The 16,705-nt window shown below is 39.1% G+C and overlaps 1 protein-coding gene across 5 annotated transcripts in view; it reads left to right on the top strand.

Moving 5' to 3' along the window:
- fig4a (FIG4 phosphoinositide 5-phosphatase a) overlaps positions 1–16,705 on the top strand; it is a 106,772-nt gene that overhangs the window by 71,511 nt on the left and 18,556 nt on the right. For all 5 annotated transcript variants that reach the window (XM_043687117.2, XM_043687118.2, XM_087983072.1 and 2 more), the window contains exons 18-21: positions 4,475–4,533; positions 9,468–9,618; positions 10,849–10,932; positions 14,195–14,384. In XM_043687117.2, coding sequence (XP_043543052.1) covers positions 4,475–4,533; positions 9,468–9,618; positions 10,849–10,932; positions 14,195–14,384 — 484 coding nt within the window. The remainder of the gene's footprint in view (positions 1–4,474; positions 4,534–9,467; positions 9,619–10,848; positions 10,933–14,194; positions 14,385–16,705) is intronic.

Genomic DNA, 16,705 nt, shown 5'->3' on the forward strand with positions numbered 1-16,705 from the left:
CTTTCAGATCCGGTCTAAACCTTTTCCATCACTATTTTAAAACTAATAGAATTACAGTCGCTGGCTCCAAAGTGCTCCCGAACTGACACCCGATCACCTGCCCTGTCTTATCTTCCCAAGAAGAGGTCAGATTTAGCAGCTTTTCTAGTAGGTACATCCACATACTGAATCAGAAAATTGTCTTGTAAAACATTTAACAAATTCCTCTCCATCTAAACCCTGAACACTATGGCAGTCCCAGTTAATATTTGGAAAGTTAAAATCCTCTACCATAACCACCCTATTATTCTTACGGATAACTGAAATCTACTTACAAATTTGTTTCTCAATTTCCCGCTGACAATTGGGAGAATCTATAATACAATCCCAATAAGGTGATAGTTCCTTCCTTATATCTCAGTTTCACCCAAATAACCTTCCTGGATGTATTCCCAGGAATATCCTCTATAAGTACAGCCATAATGGTATCCGATATCAAAAACACCACTCCCCCTCCTCTCTTGCCCCGCTCTCTAACCTTACTATAGCATTTGTATCCTGGAACATTAAGCTGCCAGTCCTGTCCATCCCTGAGCCACGTTTCTGTAATTGCTATGATATTTATGGGCGGCACGGTGGCACAGTGGTTAGCACTGCTGCCTCACAGCGCCAGAGACCCGGGTTCAATTCCCGCCTCAGGCGACTGACTGTGTGGAGTTTGCACGTTCTCCCCATGTCTGCGTGGGTTTCCTCCGGGTGCTCCGGTTTCCTCCCACAGTCCAAAGATGTGCAGGTCAGGTGAATTGGCCATGCTAAATTGTCCGTAGTGTTAGGTAAAGGATAAATGTAGGGGTATGGGTGGGTTGCGCTTCGGCGGGACGGTGTGGAATTGTTGGGCCGAAGGGCCTGTTTCCATACTGTAAGTAAGTAATCTAATTCCAATCCCATGTTCTTAACCATGCCCTGAGTCCATCTGCCTTCCCCATTAGGCCTCTTGCATTAAAATAAATGTAGTTTAATTTATCATTCCACCTTGTCTGCTCTGTTCCTGCCTGCCCTGACTGTTTGACTTGGTCCTTTTTCCCAACTGTGCCAGTCTCAGATTGATCTCTTTCCTCACCATCTCCCTGTGTCCCACCCACCCCCCCACCTTAATAGTTTAAATCCTCCCGAGCAACTCTGGCAAGTCTTCCTGCCAGTGTGTTATTTCCCTTCCAATTCAAGTCCAATCTGTCCTCCTTGTACAGATCACTTCGACCCCAAAAGAGATTCCAGTGATTCAAAAATGTGAGGCCTTCTCCCTTGCACTAGCTCCTCAGCCACGTATTAACCTGGTGTATCCTCCTATTCCTACCCTCACTAGCTCGTAGCACTGGGAATAATCCAGATATTATTACTTTTGAGGACCTTCATTTTTGAATTCCTGCCTAACTTTCTATATTCTCCCTTCAGAATCTCATCCTTTTCCCTTCCTATGTCGTTAATTCTAATGTGTACAATGACCTCCTGCTGGTCCCTCTCCCCTTTTGAGAACATTCTGCACCTTCTTTGAGATATCCTTGATCCTGGCACCAGGGAGGCAACACACCATTCTGATTTCTCGTTGTCAGCTGCAGAAACATCCTGTCTGTGTCTCTGACTAGAGAGTCCCTTATCACAAATGAATTGCTTGAAACCTGACATACCCCTCATTACATTACAGCCATTCTTGGATCCAGAAACTTGGCTTTTCATGCTACATTCCCTTGAGAGTCCATCACCCCCTACATTTTCTAGAACAGCATACTTGTTTGAGGTGGTGTCACAAAGCTATTTCCTTTTTTAATCTAAAAGCTGTTCCTTGGTTCAAGGATACTCTGTTCTTGATCTTTTTCAGAGGGTTAATAAACCAGGCCAGGCTCCGATCAGTCTGGTTTGGTATGGAGAGAAAAAGGATTTTGAGAGGCCATTTGCTTATATGTAAACAGGCCAAATTGGTCATGTTTTAGAAGTGACCTGTATAAAGGAAGGGCAGTGGTCAGCTCTCTCGTTGAGCTGAACAGTTTTAGTTCAGTCTTGAAATGGTTGGAAGTTCAAGGGAGCTGTGTGGAAACTCCCTCTCTCTTTCTGCCCTTCAACTTCAACCTGTAAGAATGTGTACCATTTATATTGATTTTTAAAGGGAGTTTGTTTATTGGGACTGTTGTGTATATTCGGAACAGTATTATTAAGTCTAGTTGGATAGGTTGAGTTCTGTGAGCATTCTTTATTCTGTTTATTGTGTATCATTGTGTTATTTTGTGAATAAATGTTTGTCTGTTTTGAAATCTAGTAGTCAACCTAGCTAACTTAATCCGGGTAATTTTAACTGTATACTTACCGAAACAAGTTGCAAAGTTATGATCTGAGCTGCCTGCTTTAAGCATGTTTTGAGTGGTCTGGTTTAGCCCATAACAATGGGATAGATTAGATTGATTAAATTAGATTAGAGTGTGGAAACAGGCCCTTCGGCCCAACAAGTCCACACCAACCCGCCGAAGTGCATCCCACCCAGACCCATTCCCCTACATTTGCCCCTTCACCTAACACTTCAGGCAATTTAGCATGGCCAATTCACCTAACCTGCACATTTTTGGATTGTGGGACGAAACCGGAGCACCCAGAGGAAACCTGCGCAGGAGGTTCCTGCACTACCTGCCTACCTCTCTTATCTTTCCTGGTGTTAACCCATCTACCTGACCGTTTCTGTGGCTTTTCTCCCTTCTTATAACTGCCATGTATCACACCCCCAGCTCCTGAAAAATTCTTATTGCCTCTAACTGCCACTCTAGTTGATCCATGCGATCTGATAGGATTTGCAACTAAAGACACTTCCTGTAGACATAATCATCAGTAACATGGAAACTCTCCCTAAACTCCCACATCTGACAGAAAGAGCACATCACTCTACTAAAGGCCACGTTTGTTTTTTCACAATCTACAGATCCAGAAAATAGCTCTTTTGCTCTTATTGCTCTTTTAAAAAAAACACTGCTCAAGGCTAAATTAGTACTTATGGTTTATATTTTTAAAATTTAATCAAGAGACAGATCTCAATAAAACATATAATCAAGAAAGAGTTCACTCTACTCACTATTGTAGATTTACAGCATGGTTACACTTTAAAACTATGCACTTATCTGTTCCTGTGCTGTTAGCTCTCCCACACAGGTTCCTCCAAGGTCAGCTGTGAATGTCGCAGTCCGATGTCCAGAGATATAAGAACTCAAACAGCAAAAGAAGTAACTGTGCAGATTCACTGCTGTGTCAGACAGCAGTGCAGGTCTCTTTCTCTGACCATGTATTCACTGCTTTGTAAATGAGGGGTCAAACTCTCTGCTGGTTGGAGTCAGACCTAACACAAAGGAAGACGGTTGTGGCTTTTGAAGCTCAATCATCTCAGCCCCAGGCCATCACTTTAGGGATTCTTCAGGGTTATGTTCTAGGTGCGGCCACCTTCAACTGCTTCAGTCAGTGAAATTCTTTCCATCATCATGTCGGAAGTGGGAATGATTGTGCAACTTGCAGTACCATTGCCAACATGGCTTTTGCCCGAAACGTCGATTTTGCCTGTCCTCGGATGCTGCCTGAATTGCTGTGCTCTTCCAGCACCACTGATCCAGAATCTGGTTTCCAGCATCTGCAGTCATTGTTTTTACCTCCTTTCAGATACTGAGACAAACGAGCTCATTCAGTCTTTGCTGATAGTTAAAACCTCACCATTCTGTCATGAAACTTGTAAATCTTTTATTGTTACTAGTGTATATTATCCTTCTTTTAATGTGGAGTGTAGAACTATTTGCAGTTCTTGTTAGGTATAACAATACTATGCTGCCTTTTAGACTGCGGGAGGAAACCGAACCACCCAGAGGAAACCCACGCAGACATGGGGAGAATGTGCAAACTCCATCCATCTCTATTGAAATGATCCTGTGTTTTGTGTTTTTATGTCTTGTTACACTATTGCTACTTTCAGTGATTTGTAAATCCACACCTGACATTTGTTCAATGCTCTATACTATTTAAACTCTTCATAAATGGCCTATGTGGCCTCCTTTTGTTACTACTACCAGTGTACACCTTTGCATTTATATTATAATTCTTGTGCCATTTACACGCCCAACATGAAAATTTATTAATGCTGTCTTTTATTTTTCTAGTCTTCCTTAATTTAGTCAGATGTAATGCACTTTGAATATAATGTTGAAATTATAGCTCTGATTCTAAAGTCCACCATATATTTATATAATTTGAACAATTACTGATCCTTTTGGAATACTGCTTCTGATCTTTTGTCAGTATCTTTATTTGCTACTTGTTGTAATCTATTTTATACTCTACTTCCTGTCCATTCTGTTACTTTTCATCTGAATCTATTGTAAACTGTGTGTAAGTTACTTTTGTTTATAAGCAACATAGTTGTGTATTCTAACTCAAATATCATAAATTTTTAGCAATTCTTTTGCATTTCTTGTAGTTATACCCATTGGTGGACACCAGAGATACTAAACCATTTACCATTACCTTATGATGAAGGTATGAAAATTTGCATGTTAACTTCAGTTTGGATACACTAAATTTTAAAGTATTTTTAAGGAAGATGTGACGAATTTGATGTGTCAAAAAGATATTATAAACTTTATTTACAGCACTTAACTGTTCGGCGCATTGCCAGAGTGGTGATTATATTAATCGGAATGTATTAGTGTATTGCTTTATTTATTTAGGGCTATGGTGTTGCAGGCAAGGTCAGCATTTATTACCCATCCCTAATTGCCCCGGAGAAGGTGGTAGTCTGACTTTCTAAACTGCTGAAGTTCTCGGAGTGTAGCTACAAAGCTCTGCTGCTAGGAATGAAGTTCCAGGATTTTTGACCAAGCGACAGTGGAGAAAGGACAACAGAGTTTCAAATTAAGATAGTATGGGGCTCAGAGGAGAACTGTAATTATGCAGTGTTGCCACGCATTTTTTTAAATCTAAACTGGTAAGGTGCTTTTGAAGAAATTTGAATTAGTTATTACAATGCATTTTGCTGATGGTGCTGTCATTGTGCATCTGTGGTGCGTGGATGAATTTTGAAATTCATGAATGGGGTACGAACTAAGTAGATTAGATTAGATTCCCTACAGGGTGGAAACAGACCCTTCAGCCCAACATTTACACACTGACCCTCTGAAGAGTTACCCACCCAGACCCATTTCCCTGTGACTAATGTACCTAACACTATGGGCAATTTAGAATGGCCAATTCACCTGAATTGCACATCTTTGGAGTGCGGGAGGAAACCGAACCACCCAGAGGAAACCTACGCAGACATGGGAAGAATGTGCAAACTCCATCCATACAGTCACCCAATGCTGGAATCAAACCTGGGTCCCTGGCGCTGTGAAACAGCAGTGCTAACCACTGAGCCACCGTGCTACCCCAAAACCTAGTCTGCTTTCTTGCTGGAATGGGCCAAGCTTGAGTGTTGTTTGTCCCTCATCTTTGTAATACAACTGTCTTGCTCATGTTTTGACCAAAGCTGTAAAGAGGTCAAGAGCAAAGTGGCCCTAATGGACCAAAACTGAGTATTGGTGAGCAGGTTATTCCTTTTGCCAGTGCTATGTGATAGCACTATCAATAATCCCTTCTATCATTTGGCTATGATCAAGAGTAGATTGAAGGGTGGTAATTGACTACGTTAGAGTTGACCTTTTTTTATGGACAGGACATGGGTGTTTTTCCATGTTGGCATGGTGATGTCAGGGACTTTTGGGTTAGGTTGCTTTATTTTTCCTTTTTGAAGGAATACATAATGACTACATCCAAATCATAAAATCATACAGCATAGAAGTGGTTCTTCAACCCATCACGTGTATATCACCTAATATATGCAGCTAACTATACTAGCCCCATAGCCTCAAATAGTATGACATTTCATGCTCATCCAAGTACTTTTTAAAACTTATGAAGTTTCCTGCCTTAACTACCCTCCCAGGCAGTGCATTCAAGATTCCATGAGCCTGTGGGTGAAAAAGGCTTTTCCTCAAATCCTCTCTTAAACCTCCTACCTTTCACTTTAAAATTACCAAGCTCCAATCACACAAACAACCTTCCACCACTGCCCTCACTAGGCAATTTTGGATCCATCTTGCTTTGTTACCCTAGATCCCATATGTTTTTACCTTCTTTATCAGTCTCCCATGTCGAACCTTGTCAAAGGCCTTGCTGAAATCCATATAAACTACATTGATTACCCTAACTTCATTCAAATACTTAGTCACCTCCTCAAAATTCCACCAGATTTGTTTGATTTCTCCCTTTGACAAAGCCATGCTGACTATCCTTGATTAAACCTTGCCTCTCTAAATGGGGATCAATGTTCTTTTCACACTATTTTCTCTAGTAATTCCCATCATTGATGTTAGACTTGGGGGTCTGTAGTTCCCTATTCTATCTCTACCATCCTTCCTATAAAGTATAAAAAAGTGAGGACTGCAGATGCTGGAGATCAGAGTCGAGAATGTCGTGTTGGAAAAGCACAGCAGGTCAGGCAGCATCCGAGGAGCAGGAAAATCGACATTTTGAGCATAAGCCCTTCATTAGGAATGAGGCTTGTGGGTCGGGGCTGAGAAATAAATGGGAGGTGGGTGGGGCTTGGGGGAAAGTAGCTGAGAAAGCGATAGGTGAATGAAGGTGAGGGAGAAGGTGTGAGTGGGGAGTGATGGCCAGGTCCGGACGGCAGTGCCAATTCGGAAATTGGGACTGGGATAATGTGGGGGGAGTGGGAATTTAGAATACCGCACCTCAGGAAGGACATACTGGCATTGGAGCATGTCCAGCGGCAATTCACACAGATTATCCCTGGAATGGTAGGCCTAACATACGATGAACGGCTGAGGATCCTGGGATTGTATTCATTAGAGTTTAGAAGGTTGAGGGGAGATCTAATAGAAACTGACAAGATAATGCATGGCTTAGAAAGCGTGGACACTGGAAAGTTGTTTCTGTTAGGCGGGGATACTAGGACCCATGGGCACAGCCTTGGAATTAGAGGAGGTCAATTTAAAATGGAAATGAAGAGACATTTCTTCAGCCAGAGAGTGGTGGGCCTGTGGAATTCATTGCCACGGAGCGCAGTTGAGGCTGGGGCATTAAATGTCTTCAAGGCAAAGTTTGATAATTCCTTACGAGATCAAGAATTTAAGGGCAATGGGGAGAGTGCGGTAAGCGGAGTTGAAATGCCCATCAGCCATGATTAAATGGCGAACTGGACTCGATGGGCCGATTGGCCTTACTTCCACTCCTATGTCTTATGGTCTTATCACAGTTCCATTGTGAATCCATGTCATTGACCTTTGGTTCCTGTCTATCTGTCCAGCTCTGTTTTCCCCCAGATTGTTCATTGCTCTTTTCCACTGTAATCCCAATCCTTCTGATACGATGATCATTATCCTCTAAATATACCCCCAATGATACTTAATCTACATGGCCCACCTGATTCCCAAGAAACAGGTCCCGAGGTGCCTCATTTCACATTGTTCTGAACAACTGTTGTAAAAGTGATATATCCTGGACATATCCCAGGATCGCATGTCCTCTCTGCTCTTCACACTACCAGATAATTAGGGTTCCTCATTGCAACTACCCTATAATAGTTATATCTCTAATTCCATTGCAAATTTGTTCCTCTACATCTTTCTCACTAGTTGGTGGACTATAAACTGTTCTGAAGGAATTAGACTTTTTTTTATATTTTAACTCTAGTCCAGTCGATTGTGTTCTAAAAGCGTCTGGGGCATTCTTTTTCTCTAGCACTGCACCACCATCCTTAACTAAGTCAGACGTCACGTGACACCAGGTAATTGTCCAGCAGATTTATTTGAAATCACAAGCTTTCAGAGCACTGCTGGTTCAACAGTCCGAAAACTTGATTCTGTGAGACTTCTGAATTTGTCCACCCCAGTCCAAAACTGGACTTCCACCTTATGGTCCTTAACTAATACAGCCACCTTTTCCTTCTTTCCTATCTTTCTTGAATGCCTTATCCAGGAATATTGAACACTAGGTCCCACCATTCCTTGAGTCAAGTCTCTTACAGCCACCATGTTCTAATTTCACATGGCAATTTGCACCTGTAACTTGTTAATTATACTCTGTACATTCAGATACATGCATTGTAGCCATGGTTTATAATATTATTATTTCCTATTCCAAATCTACCTTCTAACATTGTATTCTCCATTCTAGTGCTAGTTCTGTCTCTCATGATATTTTGTGCACCATGGTATTCCTCTATCATTTTATTCATGATTTTACACCCCTGCTTAGTTTGAACCTTCTCCAAAGTACCCTGCAAGAAGTGTAGTCCTGTCCAGCATGTACAGGGTGCCATCTCCCCAACAATGCATCTCAACTCTTCACCCATAGCTGATAGGTTATGGAAACACAAGTGAATATCTAAGTACTGCTTAAATATTATGAGATTTCTGATTTAAAGATTCTTTGAGTACTATTTACTATTATCTGAAGAATTGAGAGTAGAAATTCCCCTTCATCACAAATAAATTCTTTCTCCTGTGGATACTTAAGGGTAAGTTCCAATTCTTTCAGAGTGCAAAACTTCAGAAGAGGAAAGGACTCCTTGTCCGAACTTCCTTAATTCATTAAACTTCCACCATTGTTCTAACTTCATTCAGTGCTAAGTTGAACTGAGGTGCTATATTCACATGTTCCAAAACTAAAGAGAGAGTTAAATCCCAGTTGCATAAAACAGTTCAAACTAGTTCTCTGAGTTAACTACCGACAGCTGCATCACAGTGGATAATTTGTATATTGCTGCTTAAGATCCAGACTCTTAATTTAAAAAATTAAGTTTCAGTTAAATCTTAACTGAAATATAAAGAAATCTAGATTTCTGCAAAAAGATTTAAGATTTCCTCAATTTGACTTGCCCCCAAAACTCCAGTCAAGTCAAAATTGACCTTTTATACGAGCCAGACTTGTGTATTTAAATCAAAATTTCATCATCTGCCATGGTAGGATTCAAGTTCCAGTTCATAAGCCTGGATCTCTGGTTTACCAGTCCAGTGATATTGCCAGTATGTCATCACCTCCCTTATTCTGAATGTGGTAAGTGCACTAAGGAAATAGTTTGATCAGTAAAATTCTGTAGAAAAGTTGGTTTATAATGTTGATGCGTTTCGTAATAAATGCCACTACTAATAAGTTAAATAACTGCAACACTTAAAGGTACAGCTTCTCATCTGTGCATCTTAAACAGTGAAACGTGGTTGTCTTGAATCAAACTTTGTAAACGTTCCTTGATTCAATTAAGTATCTCTGCTGTATTTGTAAAATTTACACCAATGTACATTTTAAAACTGCAGGCTAAAATATTCCAATTATGAGACTACACCATTTTAATATGATCAATCTACTAAACTCAAAAACTAATAAAATATTTTTGTTTCTATTCATCCCTTTAGTTCCTTGTTCCAAGAATCTTAAAAAGCTGACAGTCGTGAAAAAGTTGGATAAATCTGATGAAGAAATAGATGTATACACAGAATTCTTCAGGCCTTATGAGCTGAGTTGTTTCGATGATGCATTTTGCCTAACAATGACAAATTCAGCCAAGTATGTAATCTTTTCTCTTCCTTAGCTATCTCCTCTACTACATGCTTAAATAGCAATGAAAATTTATTTTGAAACTAGTTTTAGACACTTTGTTTTAAGAGAGTTTAAGAAGAACCTCCTGAGCGCCTTACTATTGATATTTGATGCATCTTTCAAGATGAATTTGTTACCTTTTGTGATATGTCAACACCTAAGTAATATTTGTGCCACTTTAGGAAATAGCCCCTTTATATGTTAAGGGCTAGTGTCATAGCCTCTGCATTCATTTCTTGAATCTTGATGAAAAAGATATTTAGTCAAAGCTTTTTGTTTTGCAAGTATCCAAAATGCATGTCAATGGGCTGCTGTGGGCATTCAGTAACCGCAGAATTGTATTCAATCCTAATTACTCGCATCATTTCCCTCCCTTGTATTATTGCAATCAAGTCAATAGACTAAATCTGGGGGTTCAAAGAGGAGTCAGGTGCAGCCACAGTCATGTCTAAAAATGAGACACCAACCTGAAGAAGCTGAAACACTGCCAGTGATGACAACATTCCATGAATGAATATCAAAAAAGTGAATAATACAAGTCCAAAATGTTAAGACCTCATCCCTACCCTTCTGCAGACAAGCCCCAATACCAGCCCAGCACTGTGGGTAGCTGCAGCAGTTCAAGAAGGCAGCTTAGCATCACTTTAAGGGCAGTTGGGGCGGGACAATAAATGGTGGCCTTGAAAGAGGTGCTGGCTCACAAGGAATGAATGAAACAAATGCAGACATTCTAGCAATAGCAAAAATGAAATTTTAAAGATTCAGAACATTCTGTACATTTCACCAATAGTTTAAATCTATAGCATTTTTAAAGCTGTTGCCTGCGGATGAAACTAGGTGAGCCTTAGCCAGTGGCATTTTGGTGTATGTTTTGTAAAAGTTTAACTTCATTTTTAAAGCTATTAGTTTGTAACAGAAGAGCATGCTTCCAGTCGTGTCATGCTTCAAATGATCTGAGTTCAAGGGAGTTGGTGAGCTATATGCTCTCAGGTCACATGCATGATACAGTAATAATATCATAAGCATATCGCTTAAAGGTATACTGACAAATTGGTTATGTGCCATAGCACAAAGGTGATAAGTATGTAGGAATTATGAAGAGTCCTGATGCCTTGCTTGTTTGATTTTAAAATTCTGAATAATGTGAAGTTTATTGCTATTATGCCATAGCTTTGTTGTACTGTTTTTGTACAAAAGGGACTTCATGCCAAAGCATGTTGGAATTGACCCAAGTCCTTTCACTATTCGCAAACCAGAAGAAACTGGCAAATCCATGCTGAGGTAAAAAAAACTGGTACTAGTTTTAGTTATTTCTATTCTTTTAACTATTCAAAACATTTTCTACTAGCTACAATCATTAATTTTAACCAGTAATGTACATCTTGAAGGATTTGCCCAAGTAAATTAAAACTTAACATGAAAGAAAAATACTGCAAATGCTGGTGATTACAGGTCTGGCATCATCCATAGAAGTAGAAACAGATGTTGCAGAACACAAAACGTGATTCCTCTTATGTTCAGGTTGTTTCTTCTGTCTACTTATTGTACAATCCCTTCCCTTTTGTTTCTTCTCCCCCTCTCCAGCTTCCCTTAATACCTCCTTCATAGTTGTGAATTTGTGAGTCAGCTCATGGAGAAAGTATTGACTCCAACTCAAAGAATGCATACAGTACTGAATGACCTGCTTAATATATCAAGTGATAGTAAAAAAAATTGGTGCACTTCCAAAAAATTTAAGTGAAGATGGATCAGTATTTTCCTCCATAATAATTTGTGCATAATTATTACAACTAATTATTATGCACAAATTACATTCCATGGGCATACAAGTGTCTGGAGTAACATTAAACTGTTAGTTTGTGACAGAAAAGCTATTTTTCAGCAGTGGCATGCTTCAAGTGATCTGAGTTACAATGCAGTTGGAGAATTATAAATTGTCAGGTCACATGCTTTAGTATAGTGATGGTATCATGACTTAGTGACTATGAGACATAACAACAAAACTCAAATATCAAAACGTGAGATTACATTTTACCAAGTCCTGACATGAAAATGCCACATAATCAGTTTATCTTTTCCAACTTGTACAGTTAATGCACAAAGCTGAAAATGTCAAAGTTCATTTTGACAAAGCTCAACAGATAATGAATTTACTGGAATGCAATGTGAAATGCTATTTGGATATCACAAATGCAATTGACGTTCAAAGTTGGAAACAAAATACGACTTCAAATCAAAGTGGACTATTAGTGCACAATAATTCTCAGTATTGTTGCACTTATTGCAAAGTATGCCAATCACTCAACAGGGGATATGATAAAGTGAGTAAATGTGACGAATAAAAGAAGATTGTTTGTATTTATAAAGCACCTTGTATTCTAAAGTTCTTTACAACTGAGAAATGATGGGAAGTTAGAGCTGAAATATTGACCCTGTATTTTGCTCTCCCCATATGCTGGCAGACAATCTGAATAATTTGTTTTACTTCAGATTGCCAGCATTTGCTGTATTTGGTTTTGTGTTTTCAAAGTTGATGTTTATTATCATTCACTATTGGATATTGCTTATTTGGTAGCACTGTTGCCTGTATGTCAAAAATGAAAGTTGCACAGATCCATAGACTGCTATCTCATAGACAGTTAACTTTAGTTTAACATGAAGGTCACCACACCACTTCAAGGTGAGCTCAGCTGATAACTGGAATTCTTTTGGTACCACTCTGCATTGTGAACTAGCCAGCTAGTCAATTGTACTAGACGATTTGAGAAAATGGAACACAAGTCTAGATTGACATTCCTGTGCTGTACTGAGGAAGCTCTGAACTGGCAGGAGGCCTCTAAATAGATGATATATTAAACAAAGACCCTGTCAGCTTTTCTTTTATTGCATGGAAAAGATCCCACAGCTGCTATTTTGAAGTAGTGCAAGCAAGTATCCCAATGTCTTGACCAATATTTACCCCTTGATCAACATTACGGAAGTTATCCTGCTCGCATGATAATATTTCTTACCTAGTCTGTTGGCAGAGGAAGGTCAAACAAATTTGATTGAATTATTTGAGGGTTGACCCAGTGTGTAGATGACGGTAGTGCAGTTGATGTAATTTATTTAGCTAGGTCTCCTATGGGAGACTAATAAAGAAGATAAAAGCATGTTGGATCCAGGATAACTTGATAAGTTGGATTCACAATTGGCTTAGTGGTAGGAGACAGAGGGTGGTGGTCGGAAGCTGTTTAGGTGACTGGAGACTGGTGTCTGGGGATCAGTGCTGGGACCCATATTGTTTGTGAGATATATAAACAATATAGGAGGAATTGGGAGTGGTGGTAAGTAAATTGAGGAAGATGCCAACATTAGCCAGGTGGTTGATAGTGAAGCAGAAGATCTTGAGGTACAGGAGGATATTGGTGGATTGGCTAGATGGCAGATGATACTTAACCCTGGTAAGTGCGAGGTGATACACTTTTACTGTAGTATGATGAAAATTAATGGCAAGTTTTATAAAGAAGGCTAGTAAATAAAATTAAAGTGCATGGGATTAGGGGTAATACGCTAGATTGGACTGAAAATTGGCCAAAAGTCAAAAAACATTAGGAATAAATGGATTATTCTCAAGTTAACAGGCCATGACCATTGTGGTCGGACGAAGATCAATGCTTGGGCCTCAACTGTTAAGAATCTAAATTGCTGATTTAGATCTGATGCTATTTGTAATATTTCCAAATTTACAGATGATGCAGTACCTAGTGAGGAATGAGATTTGTGAGCAGAGTGCAAGGAGGCTTCATGGGGATTTAGGCAGATTGTGTAAGTAAGCAAGAGTATGGAAGATGGACTATCATATGGGTGAGTGTGAGTTTCATCCACCTTGGTAGGAAGAGCATAGATGTAGAGTATTTCATAAATGCTGAGATATTGGAAATCATTGATATCCAATTGGGTCTCTGTTCATAATTCACTGAAAGCTAACATGCAGGAGCAAAGAAGTCTTACTTGAATTGTGACCACCATTATGTGCAGGTTTCCCATTTCAACACACCAGTTTGCTTTCATGCTAATATTTCTGTCTTCGCCGTTCAGCAAAGCCCAATGCAAGCTATAATGTTGTACCATCACAGAAATCCACAGCTTCTATGGAGAGAGAAAGAGTTAACATGACTCTCCAGAAGTGTGTCTTCGCAGATTTTGCCAGACTTGATGAGTTTCACCAGTGTTTTCTGTATTTGTTTCAGATTTCCAATATCTGTATTATTTGGCTTTTATTATATTGTACTGTTAGAATTCATGAATTTAGAAGATTCCTTTTGCAGTAACTATTATGAGATTTATTCTGAATATTAGTTTGAATAGCTATTATTTATGATCAAAAATGCCAATTTTAGAGTAGATGCCAGTGCATTTATTTAATTATTGATTATTCGCAAGTATTGCACTTCTTTTCAAAGATGTGATCGATAGTAGAATACTTATCACCTATCAGTGTAGTGTACATTCAAGTCAGAATTAATCTTGTGTAATATGTCTAATATACTTTATTGTTCAGTAATAAAAGTAACAAAGAAGAAGCTGTATTACAACGTAAAACAGTAGCAAGTGCCCCACCACCACCATCCGAGGAGGTTGTTTCTAGTAGTTCAGAGGATGATTCAGGAACCGACAAAGAGGAAGAAGGTCCTGTATCTCAGCGGTCAACACCAGTAAAAATTACAGAGTTTGGAGACAAACCTCCTGAGGTAATAAATAGACTTTATGAAATTGAAATATGTTTCATTATGCCAGAGATTTAAAGGATGTTGTTTCAAAGACTCTTTGAAGTAAGATGTCTTTTCCTGGAAGGAAAAACAGGGAGAGCAGGTATTCCTCAATAGCGGCTGCACATCTCCTGTATCCAGTTGCATTGACAGCGGCCTTTGGATTAAGAAATGATCTTTAAAGTCACTATAAAGAATAGAGGAAATAAATGGAAACTATTCAAGATAGAAGTGGGTGGTTAAAATCACCTAATTATTTTCAATGCCAACCAGCTTAACTTGTGAAGGATAATTTTTGTCACCAATGTAGAGAAGACTTGTGACCAACTGAGAAACTCTTTGTTGTGGTAATTCAAATGACATTCTTAAAAATAAACACAAAGGGACATTTATTATCTTCATAGGTGAAAATGTCATGTCATTTGTAACTTCGTAAAATCAAGGCTGAGAAAGTATATAATTAGGTAAAAACAAGGACTGCAGATGCTGGAAACCAGAGTCTAGATCAGAGTGGTGCTGGAAAAGCACAGCATGTCAGGCAGCATCCGAGGAGCAGGAAAATCGACATTTCGGGCAAAAGCCCTTCATCAGGAATAGAGCATATATAATTAGTTAGTAACAGTCAAGCAATTTTCTTATAGTAAAGCTACGTAGCAATAAACCAAGGTGAAAGTAGGCATCATATCCACTAAGTCTGTAAGGTAGGAAATTGACGTTGATGGCCATATTATTCAAATAAACTTGACTCAGTAACTGTTCATCAGTTAGTTGTTAGTGCTTTCAGAGAGCCACAGAGATGTACAGCACAGAAACAGACCCTTCGGTCTAACTCGTCCATGCCAACCAGATATCCCAACCCAATCTAGTCCCATCTGCCAGCACCCAGCCCATTTCCCTCCAAATCCTTCCTATTCATATACCCATCCAGATACCTTTTGAATGTTGCAATTCTACTAGACTCCACCACTTCCCCTGGCAGCTCATTCCATACACGTACCACCCTCTGCGTGAAAAAGCTGCCCCTTAGGTCTCTTTTATATCTTTCCCGTTTCACCCTAAACCTATGCCCTCTAGTTCTGGGTTCCCCTACACTAGGGGAAGACTTTGTCTATTTATTCTATCCATGACCCTCATGATTTTATAAACCTCTATAAGGTCACCCCTCAGGCTCTGACGCTCCAGGGAAAACAGCCCCAACTTATTCAACTTCTCCCTATAACTCAATTCCTCCAACCCTGGCAACATCTTTGTAAATCTTTTCTGAATCCTTTCAAGTTTCATAACATCTTTCCATACAAGCTCAGACATATTTACAACAAAAACAGAAGTTGTTGGAAAAGCTCAACAGATCTGGCAACTAGTTCTGTGGAAGGGTCACTATACCTGAAACATTAACTTTGAATTCTCTGCAATGATGCTGCCAGACCTGCTGAGCTTTTCCAGCAGCTTCTGTTTTTGTTTCTGACTTACAGCATCCGTTGTTCTTTTGATTTTCTACTCAGGCATATTTACTCTGTTTAAAAGAAAAGGCATATTCTGCTTATGAAAACTTGGTAATTATGGCATATGTGTCAGGTATTTCTTGTCATTCACTATTACTGGCTTGACCTTCAGATTTTACAATAGAATCAAAATTAATAAAATATTTTAACAATATTGTATTTGACGTACTTTCATGGTCATTCTTCATTAAACAATTATCTGTGGATTATGGAGCAGAATTGACTACAACTCAACTGATGATGCAAAGAAAAACGATTTTAAAAAGTGTTATGGTTTGTGATCTGGTGTTTGCTTCTAAACAATGAAAAAAGATTTGGATGAAAATACAACGTAAGTATTTCCACTTGATGTTAGTTTGTGTTTAGTCATTTATTTAGATAATAGATTAAGCACATTACTTTGATGTAAGATAATTTATCCTTATCAAAGTGGCAGAGCAACTCAAATCATTTTACTTTCAGTGTAAATTCTGAAGCTATTTTATCACTACCTCGAATAAAGACATGCAAACATTTTTTATGAAATAAATCCTATGTGATTATAACAATTAGAACCATTAGAAACTGCAGCATTCCATTTGTACAAAAGATTCCTTGTATTGCAGTGAAATATTTCAGGCATGTACAAACCTATTCTTAGAGTGACAAGAAGTATGGGTAATGCTCAAAAGAGAGACATGTTGTTGAAGCTTTTCGTCTTGCACTCGTCAGAGCAAATGCAAGAATGCCAAATTTTAAACAATCACAACACCTTGTACAACAGGAAAGAAAGATGTCGATTGGTTGGCAAGCACCTTTTCC

This window comes from Chiloscyllium plagiosum, unplaced genomic scaffold, assembly GCF_037043375.1.
Source record: "Chiloscyllium plagiosum isolate Xiang-an unplaced genomic scaffold, Cpla_swu_hap1 HiC_scaffold_3, whole genome shotgun sequence".
In the NCBI taxonomy this organism is placed as follows: Eukaryota; Metazoa; Chordata; class Chondrichthyes; order Orectolobiformes; family Hemiscylliidae; genus Chiloscyllium; species Chiloscyllium plagiosum.